The sequence below is a fragment of the Tympanuchus pallidicinctus genome, unplaced genomic scaffold, assembly GCF_026119805.1.
Source record: "Tympanuchus pallidicinctus isolate F22 unplaced genomic scaffold, pur_lepc_1.0 scaffold4, whole genome shotgun sequence".
NCBI classification, from domain to species: Eukaryota; Metazoa; Chordata; class Aves; order Galliformes; family Phasianidae; genus Tympanuchus; species Tympanuchus pallidicinctus.
In genome coordinates, this window is record NW_026294758.1 from 33,287,588 (window position 1) to 33,305,165 (window position 17,578).

The following is a 17,578-nucleotide window of genomic DNA, read 5'->3' on the forward strand; positions in this document are numbered from 1 at the left end:
CATCTGTGATATACATTTGAATACTGCAGCTCAAAAACAAAAGCATTTACATATGTTTACTTGCATCTGTATTTGCATTTTTACCTAATTATACATTTATGCTTGCTGTATTCACATGTATAGCTTTCATAAAGTCAAAAAACATTCATGAATTCTTTAAAAATGTGTCAGTATGTTAATCTAACAGTAAGATAGTACGAAGATAACAAGCTAGATGGGTATAAAATATTTTTTAAAGAAAAGGCATTTACATTGGTCAAACAAATATCAGAATTTCACTTTTTTTTTTTTTTTTTTTTTAAGAGCTCATTTCACAGTTTAACCTTTTCCATTTTGGGGACCTCTCAAATCAGCACAAATTTAAATCTTTCTTGAGTTTCCCCAGAATTGCGCAATTGTCCATTAATACCTTCTAAAAGTATATTTCTTCCATAGCAATCAGGTGAATCATATACTCCAAGAATTCAACTCATCTCCTTTCCATAATTTATCTTTTCCTACTTATTTATCTTTCCTATTTATCTACTATTTGGGCACCAAACTAAAAAAAAATATGATTACATATGAATGTGCTGAACCTCAGTCCAAATAGACTGACCTGTTCATGTGTGCCAAAGTAAACAATGCACAGGTCAGTACACGATTAGGACCCAGCTTTCATTGTCATGCTTTTCCATTGATGCCTTTCATATCAAAGATACTCTTTCATTCCCACACCCTCATTAAACAAAGATTTCCAATTCCATTCCGTTTTCTCACTAATATCAACAAAATCAGTAACTAATTTAGACAGCACTAGAAGTGCTAGAAGTAGGTCAGAAAAACAGTGCGAAATATCTCCCATTAGAGGCAAATTTGCAAGTTGCATGTCTTGGTATCAGCTGGGATAAGGTTTTTTTCATAGTGGCAGGTATAGCACTGTATTTTGGATTTAAAGTAATGGAATAGTAGAATCACCAAGGTTGGAAAAGACCTCTGAGATCATCCAGTTCAATTGCTCCCCTACCTCCAATATTTCCCCACTAAAGCACGTCCCTTAGTACAACTTAACATTTCTTGAACACCTCCAGGGATAGTGACTCCGCCACCCCTCAGCAGCCCATTTCAACTCCTGACCATTCTTTAGAAAATTTTTCCTAATATCCAGCCTTCCTTGACACAACTTGAGGCCATTCCTTCTTGTCCTATTACTGTTACCTGGGAGAAGAGGCTCCCACTTCAACACAACCTCCTTTCAGGCATTTGTGGAGAGCATTGAGGTTTCCCCTGGGCCTCCTCTTCTCTGGATTGAATAATCTCAGTTCCTTCAGCAGCTCCCTATAAGACTTGTGCTCCAGATTCCTCACCAGCTTTATTGCCCTTCTCTAGACACACTCCAGAGTCTCAGTATCTTTCTAGTAGTGAGAGGCATAAAACCGAATACAGAATTCAGGGTATGGCCTCACCAGAACTGAGTACAGTTGATAACAAACTGATGCTTTAGCTGCTCTTAAGAAGTGCTTACGTGGCTTTTACATTCCATCATCCAACTCCTATCTAAGGATTTTTTAGTATCAAAGAACATACAATGAAATGCTGAAATTATCTGTGTTTAGTTCCTGTACTGAAAAGAGAAGTGTTTCCTGATGTGTTTGCATCAGGTTTGCGTACTCATACCTGAATGTGCCTAAACCCACTAATCCATAAAGCTTCACGGTAACAGACTTAGACTGTTAACAGACTGAGTAATTATACTCAGGTAACAGACTGAGAATTATACTATCTTGTGCTTCAGGCAAAATTCAGAATTTCTGTAACTAACGATTATCTTAAGTTAAATTTCCTGCACTTATATTGTGAATAATGTATTGAGGAGTGAGGAGAGAAGGGGAAGTGTAGGAATTAATGAATATTATCCACTAACTAATTAACTACTGGGCTTTATGCTGATCACGGTTTACCAGAGAATAAACTAAATACATAGGTGCCTCTGAGCAAACTCTTAATTTATGTTAGCATAACTGAAATGAAACGTAATCATACATCACTACTTTAGGAATGAAAAGGAAGTATTATTCAGAATTTATTCATCACCTTCCAACTTTGCCCCCAATTTCGAAGTATCACAGACTTAAAGAAATAATAGTTATTAAAATCCATCTTTGAACATTACAGATACAGTTGTGTAAGTCAAGAGTGAATTGTGGATCCACTCACACAAAAATCTTATCTTGAAGATTTCTGTATAACACTGTGTACATTCATAAAAGCCAGATAAAAAAAAAAGCAGTTCCTTTGCCAACATCAGTGTATTTTACATAAGAGGTGAAGATTTTCAAAGTTGATTATGAGAGATTTATGAGGAAAAGACTGAATCTGTAAACTTGGTACAGTGTTGATAAAAGACTAGCTGTGAAGATATTCTATTAAATGTTCAGCATATTGATTTTTACGTGGTATGAATTGTTGTTTAAGCTAGAAAGGAAAGAGAACATAAAGTACTAAAATGAAAATAATTTGTCACATATATCTCCCTTCCTCAAAATGCTGATCTCCTATTCCCTTCGCACACTTACCCCAATACTCAATAATTGTTTATTCCCATTTAGTTTGAGGAAGCACAATCATTTAGGCAGACTTGAGCTCTGCAAGCACTGTGGAGTCTCCAGAGCACAGTTTATCTGTTATTCTGCAGAATAGAGTAGGATTCAAACCAAGTACACAAGAGATACAGTGAAAGGGAATGCTCATCATTTTCACAGAGCTCCTCAGCAGTACACAAATGAACATTCTCATACTTGTGTTTAAAATTAACAAGTGCAAAATCTTTCAGATAATCTACATACCTGCCACTCTGGTCGGTAGTCCATGTAACAGATCTTCCCTCAGGTTTGGTTTTGTACCGTATTCTTATAGCATGAGGAAAGTCTGTTGGAGTCTGAACTCCCTGTTTCCTTATCTCCAAGCTCCAGCAACTAGTAGTAAACTCAAGCTCTCCACAGCCAGGTGCCTGGCTGCAGCAAGTGAAATAGTGTAGCTGTTCCTGACAGCGATCCGAAGGTAAAGTCACAAGTTCATGTACAATCTGATTTCTGAGATTTTCCAACTCCTTTGAAACATCAGTTAGTTCAGCAGACATGGTGAATTTCTCAATGCCTGGCACAGCAGCAATATCTACCTCCTCAACCTTTAGCACAGATAAATCGCAGCAGTCCAATACCAGCAGAAAATCCTTGTTCACATGGTTCTCTTTGTCACAGCAATTCTTTGAACTAGAAATCCCAGAAGTTTGCTTCTCGTTGCTATGGTTACCGTTTTTATCAGAAGTATCTTTTCCACCTTTACGACAGACAGCAAAATCGCTATATTCTGCTTCAGATGAGAAGACATTTGCATTTGACACAGAAACATGGCAAGGTTCTGATGCCCCAGTTTTACAGGTTTCATTAAGGTGTGACTGGCAGCCTTTTTTACCAGTACTACTGGCTTTCCTGTATCTGCTCCCTGTCTCCAAAAATAAAACTATGATTCCTTCTATAACTCGACTTTTAAAATCCACATCCAAGTCCAAAACATAGTGCTTTACAAGCATGTGGCTAGTGTTGGCCATTAAGGGCAAGTCATCCTTCGTGGGGTCTAGCTGCGTCTCCATGTTTCAGACTGGTAGTTAAGTTTTACAGAACCTTAGCCATTTGTTATTTATAACGCCTCCATAAGAAGCAAGAATGTTCAAGCTTCTAGTGCAAAAACATTTTGATCAAATTACAATATAGAAATCAGTTGTAGTTCCTTCACTTCTCTCGTTCTGTAAGAAAAAGCAAAAAACAAAACCAAGTCAGATAATTGCTCCACAACTCGAAGCATTTTGAAAAGTACTAAAAAGTCCAGTTGCTTTTATTAAAAGTAGTACAGCCAAATAGCGTCTACACAGAATGAGATCAAGCTAGTTGCTTCAGGATTTGCTATTAAGAAGGCTTTATTTTTCAGAGAATATCCAAAGTCAATGTACCTTTAGACAGTTGTTATAAAATGAAACAAACTTACTAAAAGGCCTCTAGATGACTCTTTTCACCCTCAAAAATACTTAAGATACATATTGCAACATCTAAGTTTATTAGCGTTATTTGTTTTCAGGCTCCTGTGCTTTCATCACATGATTTAGTTCAGAAGATCATTTTTCAGCTACGATTCAAAGTAAGAAGCATGAGGCTACATCACTTCATATGTTACAAACCTTCTGATTAATACAATCAAACAATCTTATTAATACAAGGCAACAGCAGGGACTAACATACATACTTTCCACATGACAACCACTCTCATATAAGTATTTTTAGTAAATTACAAGAAAATGAGTCCATTTACTGTGGGTGCATTCTTAGGAGATGGTTCATAAAGATTTTTAAATTTATAGTTATATACTTAAGTTATATGACTACATCTTAATTGCTGGAAATTCAATCAGGATAATAGCATCTTACAGAAAACAAAAGGTTTTTCACTGGAAAATATGCAAATAATACAAAGCAAGAACATATTAAAATACATCAATATTTTTTTGCAAGCACTTCATCACAGAATTTTAACTGCCAAGCATTCTCTGATTGCTACAACCACTGAGCTGAAATTATATGGTTATCACACTTCAGTCCTTTTTTTGACTGCTTTCTAGATTAGAAGTCAAAGAAAGAAAGAAACAAGAAAGTGCTAAAACTTGTAGTTCTCTCGCTGCCAGATGAATGATGCTCTCATGATACACAGCTAAGTTTTTGAGCACATTAAGTGAACAGATATTGGCTTGAGTCATTGGTTTATTGTTTCAGAGTCAATATAGATTTCAGTGTCCAACATTGTTCTTTGTAGAGTTCTTAAAGTAAGCACAGAGGAGAACCTAGTCTCTCCTTAGACTTGCTGTTTTGTTTGTATGCTATCAGTAAGTGAAAGGCTCAGGCCATTAAACCATTAAACTGAAATCTGAACTAATTTCACACAAAGCACACAAAGCATTGCAAAAGGGACTTCTCTGAATGTTCTCTTCTACTCAGAAACAGCTATTACAGGAATGTCTTTGAAGTCAAGCAGACAAAAATCTTTTTTTCACTTCATATCAATCCACATGCAAAGAATCACTGAAATATCTCAGCAAATTCAGAATACTTGAAGATTATCTGAAAGAGACATTCGATTTTTGGAACTAATGCTGGCAGATACTTCTCTGTTCTTTATGTGAAGGTTTTCCTAAACTTTTTCTCTGAATTATATTTTTATTGATCATTAACAGTTTTCTATTTCTTTTCAAACTTTACATATATAGAAGAAAACATTTCACATCTTGCGCTGATGTACCTGTGTACTTTCAGAATTGAACTTTCTATAGGATCAAAAAAAAAGACACAAGCTCCTGCAGAGCACCAGTGATTTCACTGAGCTTTGCTCTTTGTACATATTCATTTTTCCAGTTTGAATTAAAAACAAACAAACAACAAGAAAAAAATAAATAGGGGAAAGTAAAACATCATGTACCCTGCTGTGTATATTGGGCTCTAATATAATAATAGTGATTTATTTCTACTTAAAGAAGTCTGGAAAACAGAAAAAAAAAGAAAAAGAAAAAAAAAAAAAGTACTTATAAAGAGAAGTTTCAGAAAATCTCAACTTGCTGTATACATGTTCATAACAAGCACATGGATACTAAAACCATTTGCTGCCATAAAATCTAACTGGGAAAATCAGTAGAGTAGTCAAAGATTGTGAATGCTGTGACATGAGCAATGCATCCAGGTCTGTCTGTGACACCAGAGAGCAAACTTGATGTTATGAAATAAATAAATAAATACTTACTTTCAAAAAAAGCTAAAAATGTCTTTGGCTATATCTGCCCAATATCAATTCCACTAACTTAAACACACCTACTTCTACAATATTAGTAAGTATCCAAAAGTAGCAAAGGACTATACACCTAATACTCACGAAGAGCAAGAACATTCAACTACATGTAGGGAACTATATTAAAACATACCCTGTGCATGTGAAGTATGATTTAACAAGTTACATTTTATTCACATTAAAATGTATTTCCAACAGACAGCTACATTCTACTTCTATCACATTTGGCTTTTCCTACCCGTGTCACCCAAACTCTTAATATAAAATTAGACAATAATTCTAGTGTGAGATGTGAGAGTAAAGCCATGGAAGAACATTCATATTTAGCAGTCATATCAATAACTAATTCTTAAAAGTGCTGAGCTACAGTCACTGAAACCACACAAAATTTTATCCTATGATTATATGTATATTTCCATCTAATACTGTTCTCAAAAGGTAACTTCACATAGGAGTTATCTTTGGAAGCTTTGGAAGCGGAAATGCTGAGAGCTGCTCCAAAAGTAATACCTCCAATTTCATAACACTGTCCTATGACATCAGAGGAGAATGCTGGCAGTAGAGTTGAACCTTTCCACCGATATTCCATTGCATGTTGCTGCCATGTGACAGATGGCAGCAGAGGGGCAGTCTGAGAATATCACATCTAACAAGGAAGTGCATATGAAGCAAGAGTATGTCACTGAATTCCTTCATGCTGGAAAAATGGCACCTAGTGACATTCTTTGATGCTTCTTTGCTGAATTTTTCTGGAGACCAAACAGTGGATATGAGCACAGTTAGGCAGTGGGTGGTATGTTTCAGCAGTGGTGACAGTGGGCTACCTCCACTGGTGCAGATGTTTATGAATGCAGCATGCACAGGCTTTCATTCACCACTGGCATAGCTAATAGTGCTGACTGTGCTGAAAAATAGTGTTTTGTAGCTGAGAATTTTCATCTATCAAATAGTGCTATTTTGTTCTTATTATCTGTTATACTCCACGTCAAAATTACTAGGAGGCATTACTTTTGGAGTGACCTATCTATCTTGTCTTGCAGATATAACTACAATCCACAATACACTGAATTACGTAGGTAATATTTTTAATAGAAAAACCATCATTTTTGTGGCCAAAAAGGCCAATGGCATTCTGGAGTGCATTAAAAAGAGCATGGCCAGCAGATCGAGGGAGGTGATCCTACCCCTCTACTCTGCCCTGGTAAGGCCTCATTTGGAGTCGTGTCCAGTTCTGGGCTCCCCAGTACAAAAAAGACAGGGATCTGTTGTAAGAGTCCAGCAGAGGGCCACAAAGATGGTGAAGGGCCTGGAGCATCTCTCCTATGAGGAAAGGCTAAGTGAACTGAGTCTGTTTAGCCTCAAGAAAAGAAGACTAAGAGGGGACCTGATGCAGGTCTATAAATATCTAAGGTGTGGGGGGCAGAGTGGTGAAGCCAGACTGTTTTCAACAGTGTGTGGAGACAGGACTACGGCTGGAAATTGCAGCATAGGAAGTTCCGCACAAATGTGCGCAAGAACTTCTTTACGGTGAGGGTGACGGAGCACTGGAACAGGCTGCCCAGGGAGGTTGTGCAGTATCCTTCTCTGGAGACATTCAAGACCCATGTGGACACCTACTTGTGCAACCTGGTATAGGGAACCTACTTTAGCAGGGGGCTTGGATTTGATGATCTCTGGAGGTCCCTTCCAACCCCTTTGATTCTGTGATTTTTGTATTCAGTAGAGCTATTTCTTTTTGGCTTTGGTTATGTTGTTTTTTTTTGCTGTTATTGAACTGAGCAACTAAATGAAAAGCAGGTTGAAAAGAGCAAATAAAGAACTGACATTGTTTAAACAAGAGAACAAATAAAGCATTGCTCTTTTGCTTTAGGGTCAAGTTAAGAAGAAATTTGCAGACTAAATGATATGTGCATATGTATTGAGACATATCTTCACTCTTTCTGAAGCTAATTTATTTTTCACGTAGTTTTATCATGGAATCATAGAATGGCCTGAGTTGAAAAGGACCAGAATGATCATCTAGTTTCAACCCCCCTGCTACTTGCAGAGTTGCCAACCACCAGACCAGGCTGTTGAGAGCCACATCCAGCCTGGCCTTGAATGCCTCCAGGGATGGGGCATCCACAACCTCCTTAGGCAACCTGTTCCAGTGTGTCACCACCCTCTGTGTGAAAAACTTCCTCCTAATATCTAACCTAAACCTCCCCTGTCTTACTTTAAAACCATTCCCCCTTGTCCTATCACAGTTCATCCTCATAAACAGTCGTACCACCTCCTGTTTACATGCTCCCTTAAGTACTGGAAGGCCGCAATGAGATTTTCTTGAAATCTTCTCTCCTCCAAGCTAAACAAACCAGTTCTCCCAACCTTTCCTACAGGAGAGGTGCAGATATTCGATGATATGAATCAGAATTACTGATCAACGCTAGTACACAAAAGTCTGAGAAGAAAATGATCGTTAAAGATATTTTGGGGGTAGGATGGGAAGAGGATGAAGTCAGTTGCTACCTCAGTAATAAATCCATGAACAAAAAGTCTGTGAAACAGTAATATTTTTTAATACTATTTTACTTAAATCTGCTATATTAAAAAGACATTTAATGATAACCAACATTGGATTTGGTTTGTTGGTGTTTTTTGTTGTTGTTAACACATATGACATATGTGTTATCGCTGTAAAAACCTGCAAGCGAACAAGAAAAAAAGGTACACACAGTTAGTTAAGCTCCATATTTACTTAAATGCCACCAACCTCTAACTTTGCTTTCAATCAATATAATGATTTCAATAGTACCGTAAAAAAATATATACTGGTATTATGTTTAAAGTCTAGCATCTAAGCAGGCTTCCCGCATTGGTTCAGCATTAAAAAAAAATAAAAAAATAATAAAAAAATCTGTCAGTGTGACAGAAAGTTTGCACTCACAGAAGCAAAAAATATGTAAGGGCAAGTACAAAAGACAAGCAAGAATTAAGAGAAAAAGCAAAAAGTGCAACAATCAAATATGCTTGAAAACCCTATGTTCACGTCTTTAATTGAACTGTAATGTCTTTTACAGTTATGTAATAATTTAGGCTTAAAAAATTAGGTAGCAAACAATGATTTAATTCACCCTTTGATTCTAATAGAGACAAGTTGCACCTTCTATTATTTCTGTAATCAAGTGTTTCCAAAAATGTACAAAAATAAAAATACAAATATTCAAGGAAAACATTCCAAACTACAAATACAAACATACAGCTTATCAAAACATTGCGCAAATTTGCAAGTTGGGCTTGGCTACTGCAAGACAACATTCTCCATTAATTTTCTTTCTGATTAACTGAATACAAATTCTGATGAATTGCATTCCCAAACAGTTTATGATCATGTTCCTCAATGTTTTCCTTACTTTGATCAAGAGAAGGAGTAGGAATCTGAAAGATATGAAGGGAAATTGGGCTTAAATAAATAAATAATTTTTTAAAAAAATTTAATCAAAGAAAAACCGGCTGTGCTACCTACACATTAGATGGAAAGTCTTACCTTTGTACTCTATATAGTGTATCTTTCAGATGCTGATATAGTGGAATGCACTTGTATGCATTCAGCTATAACTGCATCAAAGTATGCAGGTTTCACTGTTTTTATCTTTTTATCATCTTCCCACTGAAATACTCTTCTATTTTATGACCAAGCTATGTAACATACCCTTATAAATAAACTTCTATTCATTCCACGTTTCCTTTTAGTCTTCATTACCAAGTTAATAGAATAAACTGCAATTACAGTTCTCACTTTACATAAAAAAACATACTCTCTCAACTGCTGAAGCAATACCCTTGCTGATCATTTTGGAAATCCTCTGCGCATTTCCAAACTTTCCATTTACGTGCAAATAGTAGAACTTTTCCCACTGCTTCCCAAAGATGCAGCTCTGAGTTAGCATTTATTAAATTTGATAAAACTTTTTCACCACCATATGCACATACCAACGTGCCTCCCTCCAATTATCAGGGTGAGAGGAGAGATACTTTGATATACCTGAAGCTGTGGAGCATGCCTGCAGAAGCAGAGATGAGTGGTGCAGGACACCCAAGTCCCCCAGGGAGGCTGCAGGGAGGTAAGTTCAGATGGTGACTAAGTTTATGCATCAACCTCATCTTAAGCTTCAGGACAAACACAGAAACTGCATTCCAGTGTGTCCTGTGCTGTGCCTAAAAGCCTGGAAGACTGGAAGACAGTGGCAGACCTCCTCCAGGGAAACCTCCATGCCAACTGGGTGGTAGCACACACTTTCCAGTACCTACAGAGAAAATACATCCCCCAGTGTTACGGACTATATCAGAACAACCCTGTTTGACGTAGTATTTTGGATTAAAATACAAATCTACTCCAATTTCAAACTCTTCACAAGGGTATTTTTCCTAACTTAAATGTTCTACAGATATCTGGAAATATCAAAATTGAGGTTGTTTGTACACATTTAGTTCAGCTCCCATTCACTGAACTCAGCCTGATACAAAAAACAACATGGAGAAAATCAAAGTTCTGGTATCATCTGTGGAACAATCCTTGCAAGGAGTGGGTGAAGGAACTGGGAAGACCCCAAAGGAGTTAGTATTAAGGTGAGGATCAGCCTGTCCTTCCAAGCAAGGAGCAACAGGACAAGATGAAACGGCATCAGATGACCGTCCAGCAAGTCCCAATGCTGGCAAGTTCATGTGCTTTGTTGTTCCAATGACTGACAGGGGTCCCATTTTTTTGATGGGATGCAACAGAAAATTGGCCCCATTTAGCAACAGTGAGAATCTCCTGCCGCTCATCCTTTTGCCAACTGTTTTGCTGCCAGAAAGGAAGCCATTCTGTACAGCCTTTGAAGGCAGTGTCACGACTCAGTGTAAACACACATGCATTCACTAGACTGTAGCTTGTGCTGGAACACATTGCATACAGCTATCAGTTCCCCAACCTGACCACTTCCCTCTCCCTCAGCGATATTAGTGAAATCAGACCCTATCTGTAAGGCCACAGCCTGATAGTTCCATGTTTTACCTCTGCACTTGGGAGAGATGTCTGAAAACCAGGCATTCTGTAACTGGTCTGAATATGGGGGAAAAACTTGGATGACTGAGGGAAGGTCATTATCAGTAGCAGAGCAATATCATCCTGTATTGCAAGTGTATTGGGAGCACCTTCCATAATGGTAAAGACACTACAGTAATGTTAGATTTGTGCTTACCACGTTCAGGTGGAAGAATACTACTATGCCCCCCTGTCAGAGGGAGAGGTACCAGACATCACGGATTTGATAACTTTAAATGGACCTCTCAGTATTACAGGCTGCTGTCCGATGGTATGTTCAGCTTCCTGCAAGACCAAGCTAACAACAAACAGCCCTTTCTCCAGCTGAGAGTATCACTTCTCTGCACCTTTAAAGCTGCTGGAATAAAATCCAATAGGTCTAGTGGGACCTTGCAACCCCTTCTGCCAGAAGTGTATATATAATCCTGATTGAGCAAATTCCTATTCTATATGAACTGGGTTGGAAGGATGGATGTGACCTAAGGCCTGGCAGGTGGTAGCCTCAACTACTGGCAGCTGCAAGGTCTCCTCTTGGATTGGGGTCCATTCCCAGAAAGCTCCCTTCTGCAATAAATCATATAGCCATACAATAACAGAGAAATCAGGAATGTGTTTTCTCTGGAAAACCAAGGGGCCAATAGTACACTGTAATTCCTTTTCACTCTCCGGCATCTTGAGTTGGTCTAAAGCCAAGAGGGTATTGTGGAATTGCAGGCCATGCTACCCTTCCACCAGATGCCCAAAAATTTTACCTCAGCAGCTGGGGACTGATTTTTATCTGGAGGAATCGTCAACCCCAGTTCCTCTAATCACTTGATTATTTTGTCATGCATTATTGTGTCAACTGACAACCTCCTATACAGGTATCATTGGTGTATCAATAAAGCTTAACCTCATCTTCCAGGGGAATCTGTTTAAGCTCTTGTGCCAGTGCATGATGAGGCAGAGCTGAGGAGTGCTTGAACCACTGAAGGAGGTGGGCAAAGGTATGCTGCTCCCAAAGGTAAAGGGCAAGGCTTGACAGAGGTCAGGTGGGAAGGAGGAAGTGGTGGTGCCCCACAACATCCACACTTTGTACTCCAACTGTAGACAGATACTGTTCCTTCTAATGCTGCCCGGATTCTGCCTCCTTGAGACATAATCTGTATTTTTCCTTTTAGTCATATACCTACAGGTTTCAATGATTCTGGAAGACCCCTAATTAAAGGAGTCATCCTCTTGGATCAATGGGCATCATCATGAGTGATCCCTGGTGCAGCTGAAGCTTTCCATCATACATCATTTGGAGACAAGGAGCCTTTTGAACAATATCTACTAATTGGATGACTGTCCCAGAATTGGCAAGAGGATCTCTCTTTCTAGTCAGTTGAGACCACATGCCCAATAGGCAGTCCTCTGCATCAAAGACCATGGTGCCCAACTGTAGTTGGGCAGTAGTTAAACAGTAGTTAAAAATACTCCTAGCCACCACTACCCTTAAGCTTCTTCTTCAGTGGACAGTATCTTGTCTCCACCAGTAAGGCTAACCCTCCACATATACTCCATCTCCAATTCCTTAGGGGAACAGTCAAAATCTTTTTTCAGTTTTGCTACTTCAGTAGAAAAAAAAAAAAGTAATCTTCTAAATACTCATCTGAGGATTTAATTAGTCCCACTTTTGAAAATATTTGGTTCTTATCAAAAGATGCAATTGGGTTGCCAAGGTTTCTAGTTTATGTAGCCTTGCCTTTATTTCATCCAATCTTTCCATAAGACAGATTTTTTCCTTTAGGAGGGCTTTTAAGTGCTAGTGCTATTATCGTCCTTGCAAACAAGCTGTTCCTTCAGGGCCTCCTGTAAGAGTACTTCACCATGTCTTTCATTCTCTAATTGCCCTTCAACTTCCAGTACCCAATTCTGCAAAGCTTTTACCAATTTTTGCAATTTTCTGTTCCCTGACAGAAGTTCCTCTGTCTGTTCCATAGCAACTGTCTTGTTTGGCTTTCTGCTGTAAGCTATAATTCTCTGAACTCTGCGGTTGCAAGCAGAGCAGTACCCAGAAGTGCACATACAAACAACTTTCCTTTTCCAGCTCAGGAACAGGCATCTTTTTGCAAAGCACTAATGCAGTCAGAAGCACTTTGCAAATTATGCCAATTCTGGAGTGCCCAATATACCCCTGATAACATGCATATGGAACCACGCTTTCCTAAGAGATCAAACAACGTATTTCTGTTTTCCATAGTGGCTTCACTACCATTCATCTCACAAAATGCAGTGTGATCTTTTGGGAGAGGCTCATGTATCTGACAGATTCAAATACTCAGATCACTCCTCACATCCCCAAGAGGTGCACACACAAAAAATTTAAACAACACACCTAAGTTGTAATGCACTTAAGTCACAAAATGCAGTGATTGTCCAAGAGAGGGACACACATATCCAACAAATGCAAATACTCAAGATTACTTTTCAAATCCCCAAAAGATACACATAAAAAGTTTGAACAATACACTTAAGTCACAAAATGCGGAGTGGTTTTCCTGGAGAAGTACATACATATCAATCAAATGCAAATACTCAAAATTACTCCTTACATCCCCAAGAATTACATCAGCCACCTGTGGAGGGACAACACTCTCACTGTTAGATATCCTGCCTCAGCTATGCTGTTTAATAACTCTCTTGCTGTGATTATCAGAGCAAGAGGGGAGATTCTTTGATATATCCGGAGTGAGACTGAGACACAATCAAGATCAAATGTTTCCTAACCAGTTCATTATCAGTTAAGGAGATGGGGAAGGGAAAGCCCAGCAGTTATCACAAATTAGAACAATGGGGAAGAGAAGGCAGGTAAACAGGAAAGATAGGAAAAGAGCAAGAATTACATAAAGAATTACATACTAAAGATACCAGAGCTACTGTTTCTGAGATGTTTATTGAGACACTTCTTTTGTAATGCATTGTCTTCTGCAATATTTTTATGTATATTCTGTACACAATATAATATCTGGATTTCATTTTTCTGAAGTTGATGCACTTCACCTTTAGAAAGGCATGTTCACTAGTCAAACTGAAAGCATTACAAAAAATATTAGGAACACTAATGGTAGTGTAAAGTTTTAACAACCATTTCAAAAGTACTTTTAATTCATACTTCTACACATAAAGAATTAACAAATGATCAGTGCATTTTTAAGATATACCTCACATTCAATGCATTGTCCATATTGAATGGACCTCATAAATCATAAAAATGTCAGTCAAGCTAACAGTATGGATATACATTTTAATATTTTAATTTGCAAAGGAACAAATAATAAGCATAGCAGATGCTAGCCAATATGAATAGAGTCACTCTGATTATCTGTGCATTAATGAGTTGCATAAAAACACAAAGAATGGGAAATAAGGAAGAAGCGATACGTGGTACTTGGATAACATTGCATTTATACTTACTACAAGCTTGAGTCATATGCAAACCTGGGAAAAGATTCCAGGTTAAAAAAAAAAAAACAACAAAACATGGCTGCAAAGCAGACAGGACTGAAAAATAAAAGCCTGGAGAAGAGAAGGCTGCAGGGTGACCTCATTGCAAACTTTCAATACCTAAAGGGAGCCTACAGAGGGGAGGGGAATCAACTCTTCAAAAGGGTTGATAACTGCAGGACAAGGGGAAATGGTTTTAAGGGATGGAACATTTGGTTGGATGTGAGAGGGAAATCCTTTACAGACAGAGTGGTGAGGTGCTGGAACAGGCTGCCCAGAGAGGTTGTGGATGCCCCGTCCCTGGAGGTGTTCAAGGCCAGGTTGGATGGGGCCTTGGGCAGCCTGGTCTAGTGTTAAGTGGGGAGGTTGGTGGCCCTGCATGTGGCAGGGGGTTGAAGATTCACGATCCTTGAGGTCATTTCCAACCCTGGCCATTCTGTGATTCTTTGACTGTTTCTAACTCAGTGCAGCTCAGTGCCATTTATAAATACCATTTGCAATGTGAAAAGTTTTCCTGACATTGGAAACATAAAAAGCAATCTTCTCTTGCCAATGTTGACACTCATAGACTACTCCTGCAAGTCAGCATGACCTGTAAAACTCAAATTCATTGTGAGTGAAGGAAATAACACACACAACTACAAGGGATGCTCCAAAAGTAATGCCTCTTATGTCATTATTCAGGCCCATGACATCAGTGGCAGATGATTGTAGTATGACAGTAGAGGCTGAGGCTTCCCACCCATATTCCACCCTACTTTGTTTCCGTGCAACAGATGGCAGCACAGAGGCAGTCTAACAAAATGGCATCTGACATAGAAGTGGTTATCAAACAGAAGAATATCAATGAATTCTTCCATGCAGAAAAAAAATCACCCACTGACATTCACTGATGCTTTTTGAACATTTACAGAGACCAACCAGAGGACGTGAGCACAGTGAAGTGGTGGGAAGTACATTACAGAAGCAGCAACAGCTGGTGCATTTTTCTATAAATAGAACACAAATTCATAAAATCACTGAAGTTGAAAAAGGTCTCAAAGTTATCTCAAAGATAACTGTCCACCTACCACCAGTACTGCCCACTAAACCATATTCCTAGCACAACATCTACATGTTTCAACTCTTGTTCATCACTGGCAAAAATGCATAGCTAATGGTGGTGACAATGCTGTAAAACAGCACTTTGTAGCTGACAATTTGCTCTGCCAAATAGTATTATTGTGCTCTTTGCTGTCACTTCCATTGAAATAACAAGGAGGCATTACTTTTGACTTACATAACACAAAAATCTTCAGATGAATTATGAAATACCATTTATTAAGGTACTAGTTTTACCTTCCATGCTTCCAAGCATTAGAAGAAACCAGTGAACAGAGCAACTTGTTAATCACCTTGAAAGCTTTAATATATCACATGTCAAGTTCTTTCAGGAAGTTACACTTAGCAACAGTCTTACAAGAAGGGCATAGATTCAAGCTGCATAAAAAGCTTTTAACAAGAAAAGCAAATAAGGTCAGTAGCAACGAAAGACTAAAGCTTATTGCTGATTGCCCACTGCTTCTGACTGCGTTTTCACCGCTCCCCTGTTTACTGCAGGCAAGTTTACTCAAAAAGCTGGAGCGGTAACTTTGCCTTCCAGACTTCCAGAAGCGCTCTGCGCCAACCGGCCCGGCAGCAGGCTGTAGGGCAAAGCCGGCGGCCCCACGGAGCGCGGTTCGGACCCTGGCGGGCACCGCGCTACTCCCGCAGTCTACGGGTACCGGTCTGAGGGCTGGAGGCGAAAGAAGGCCGGCACACGGGAGACAGACAATTACTCACGATCGCTATCAATACCACCCCTCGCCGTCCCGGGAGCTCGACTGCCCGCTTCTGCAGCTTTACCCAGCACGCTCTCCACCGAGCCCACGCTGTCCTCCAGCTCAGCTGCGGCGCATATGGGTGACGTTATTGACATCACCCCGCCCTCAGGTCCCACCCAAATGCGCGGCCCAATGGTAATCGCCCCGCCCCTCGCGCTTGGCCCCGCCCATGCCCCCTCAAGGAGTCCTGGAGGGGCGTGGTGTTCGTTGTAGGGAGCGGTTTCTCTTATGTCCGAGGACCCAGGGTTCTGCTGACAGGTTTAGTCCAGCTGCATCCTTCAGACTCGTACACATTAGCAGAGGAGTGGCTGCAGCGTGGTGTTCAACATGTGTGGCCACACAGCAGTGACTCCACGTTGCTATCCTGTTATGAAACCAAGTAGTCAAACAAAAGGATCCCCAGAATTCTTCATTTTGCAAGCCCATTAAAAATAAAAAACCTGTATTTGTCATTAGGAGATCATTTGTCTTTGGAATTCTAATCCTTTGCTTTAATTCTAAATGTCTAAATAACTCTGATGCATCAATATTTTTGCACTCACATGATGCAATATAGTGCTGTTAACATGCTATACTGTTTGCCACACCACCAAGTGTTGGGTTCCAACTGTGTGTGGATACAGTTAGTGAATTTCTCTACGTCTTTTAGGTGTCCCTGTGCTTTCTTCATTTCAATCCTTTTAAAACCTGATCAGTCTTCATATTTTGTCAACATCATTTAGAAGATAATACCATCTCTTTCATGAAAGCTTCTAAGGCCTAGTTCCCTACTGATACACTTTACGTAGCTTCATTTTTCTCAACAGAGATGTGCCAGAATTGTGTCCCTCTCTGTGATATTTCAGAAGCTTTGCTCCGAGTGTAGGCTTACAATTTTAATCACAGCCACTCCGAGAGCAACTTCCTACAATGCATGATACAAATAAAAACAATATGCTTATTATCAGCAGACCAGACCTCATCATACGAATTTAAGGTTGAATTTGCTTTCTCAAAGAATAAGCAATAAAGAAAAAGAATAGAAACTTCCAGACAGCTGATGACAGACTGCAGCCTCAGAACTGCCTGGTTACTGGTACTGCTCTTTGCAGTCATGCTAGGATGACAAGATGCAAAAGTGTACTTTTTTGCACATTCAGATAGAGCACTATCATTACTGTTCAAGATAGCAAAAATCCCATTGGTGTCAGCAACTTATTTATTTTCACATAACAAATTTATCTAGATACTTCATTCTGTCACTTGGTTTGGCAATGAATAGTTACGTTCCTGAAGCAATTTATCATTGATTAACTATTTTCACAGCTACCTTGCTTCT

The 17,578-nt window shown here is 39.1% G+C and overlaps 1 protein-coding gene across 7 annotated transcripts in view; it reads right to left on the reverse strand.

The window, feature by feature from the left end:
- AOPEP (aminopeptidase O (putative)) overlaps positions 1 to 16,357 on the reverse strand; it is a 182,162-nt gene extending 165,805 nt beyond the window's left edge. For 6 of the 7 annotated variants that reach the window (XM_052701162.1, XM_052701161.1, XM_052701165.1 and 3 more), the window contains exons 1-2: positions 16,220 to 16,347; positions 2,826 to 3,784 (exon numbers count right to left, since the gene is read on the reverse strand). In XM_052701162.1, coding sequence (XP_052557122.1) covers positions 2,826 to 3,631 — 806 coding nt within the window. In that variant the 5' untranslated portion in view covers positions 3,632 to 3,784; positions 16,220 to 16,347. Of the gene's footprint in view, positions 1 to 2,825; positions 3,785 to 16,219 lie in introns of all 7 variants that reach the window. The other variant, XM_052701164.1, reaches the window with a different exon arrangement.
- Positions 16,358 to 17,578: the final 1,221 nt, after the last annotated feature.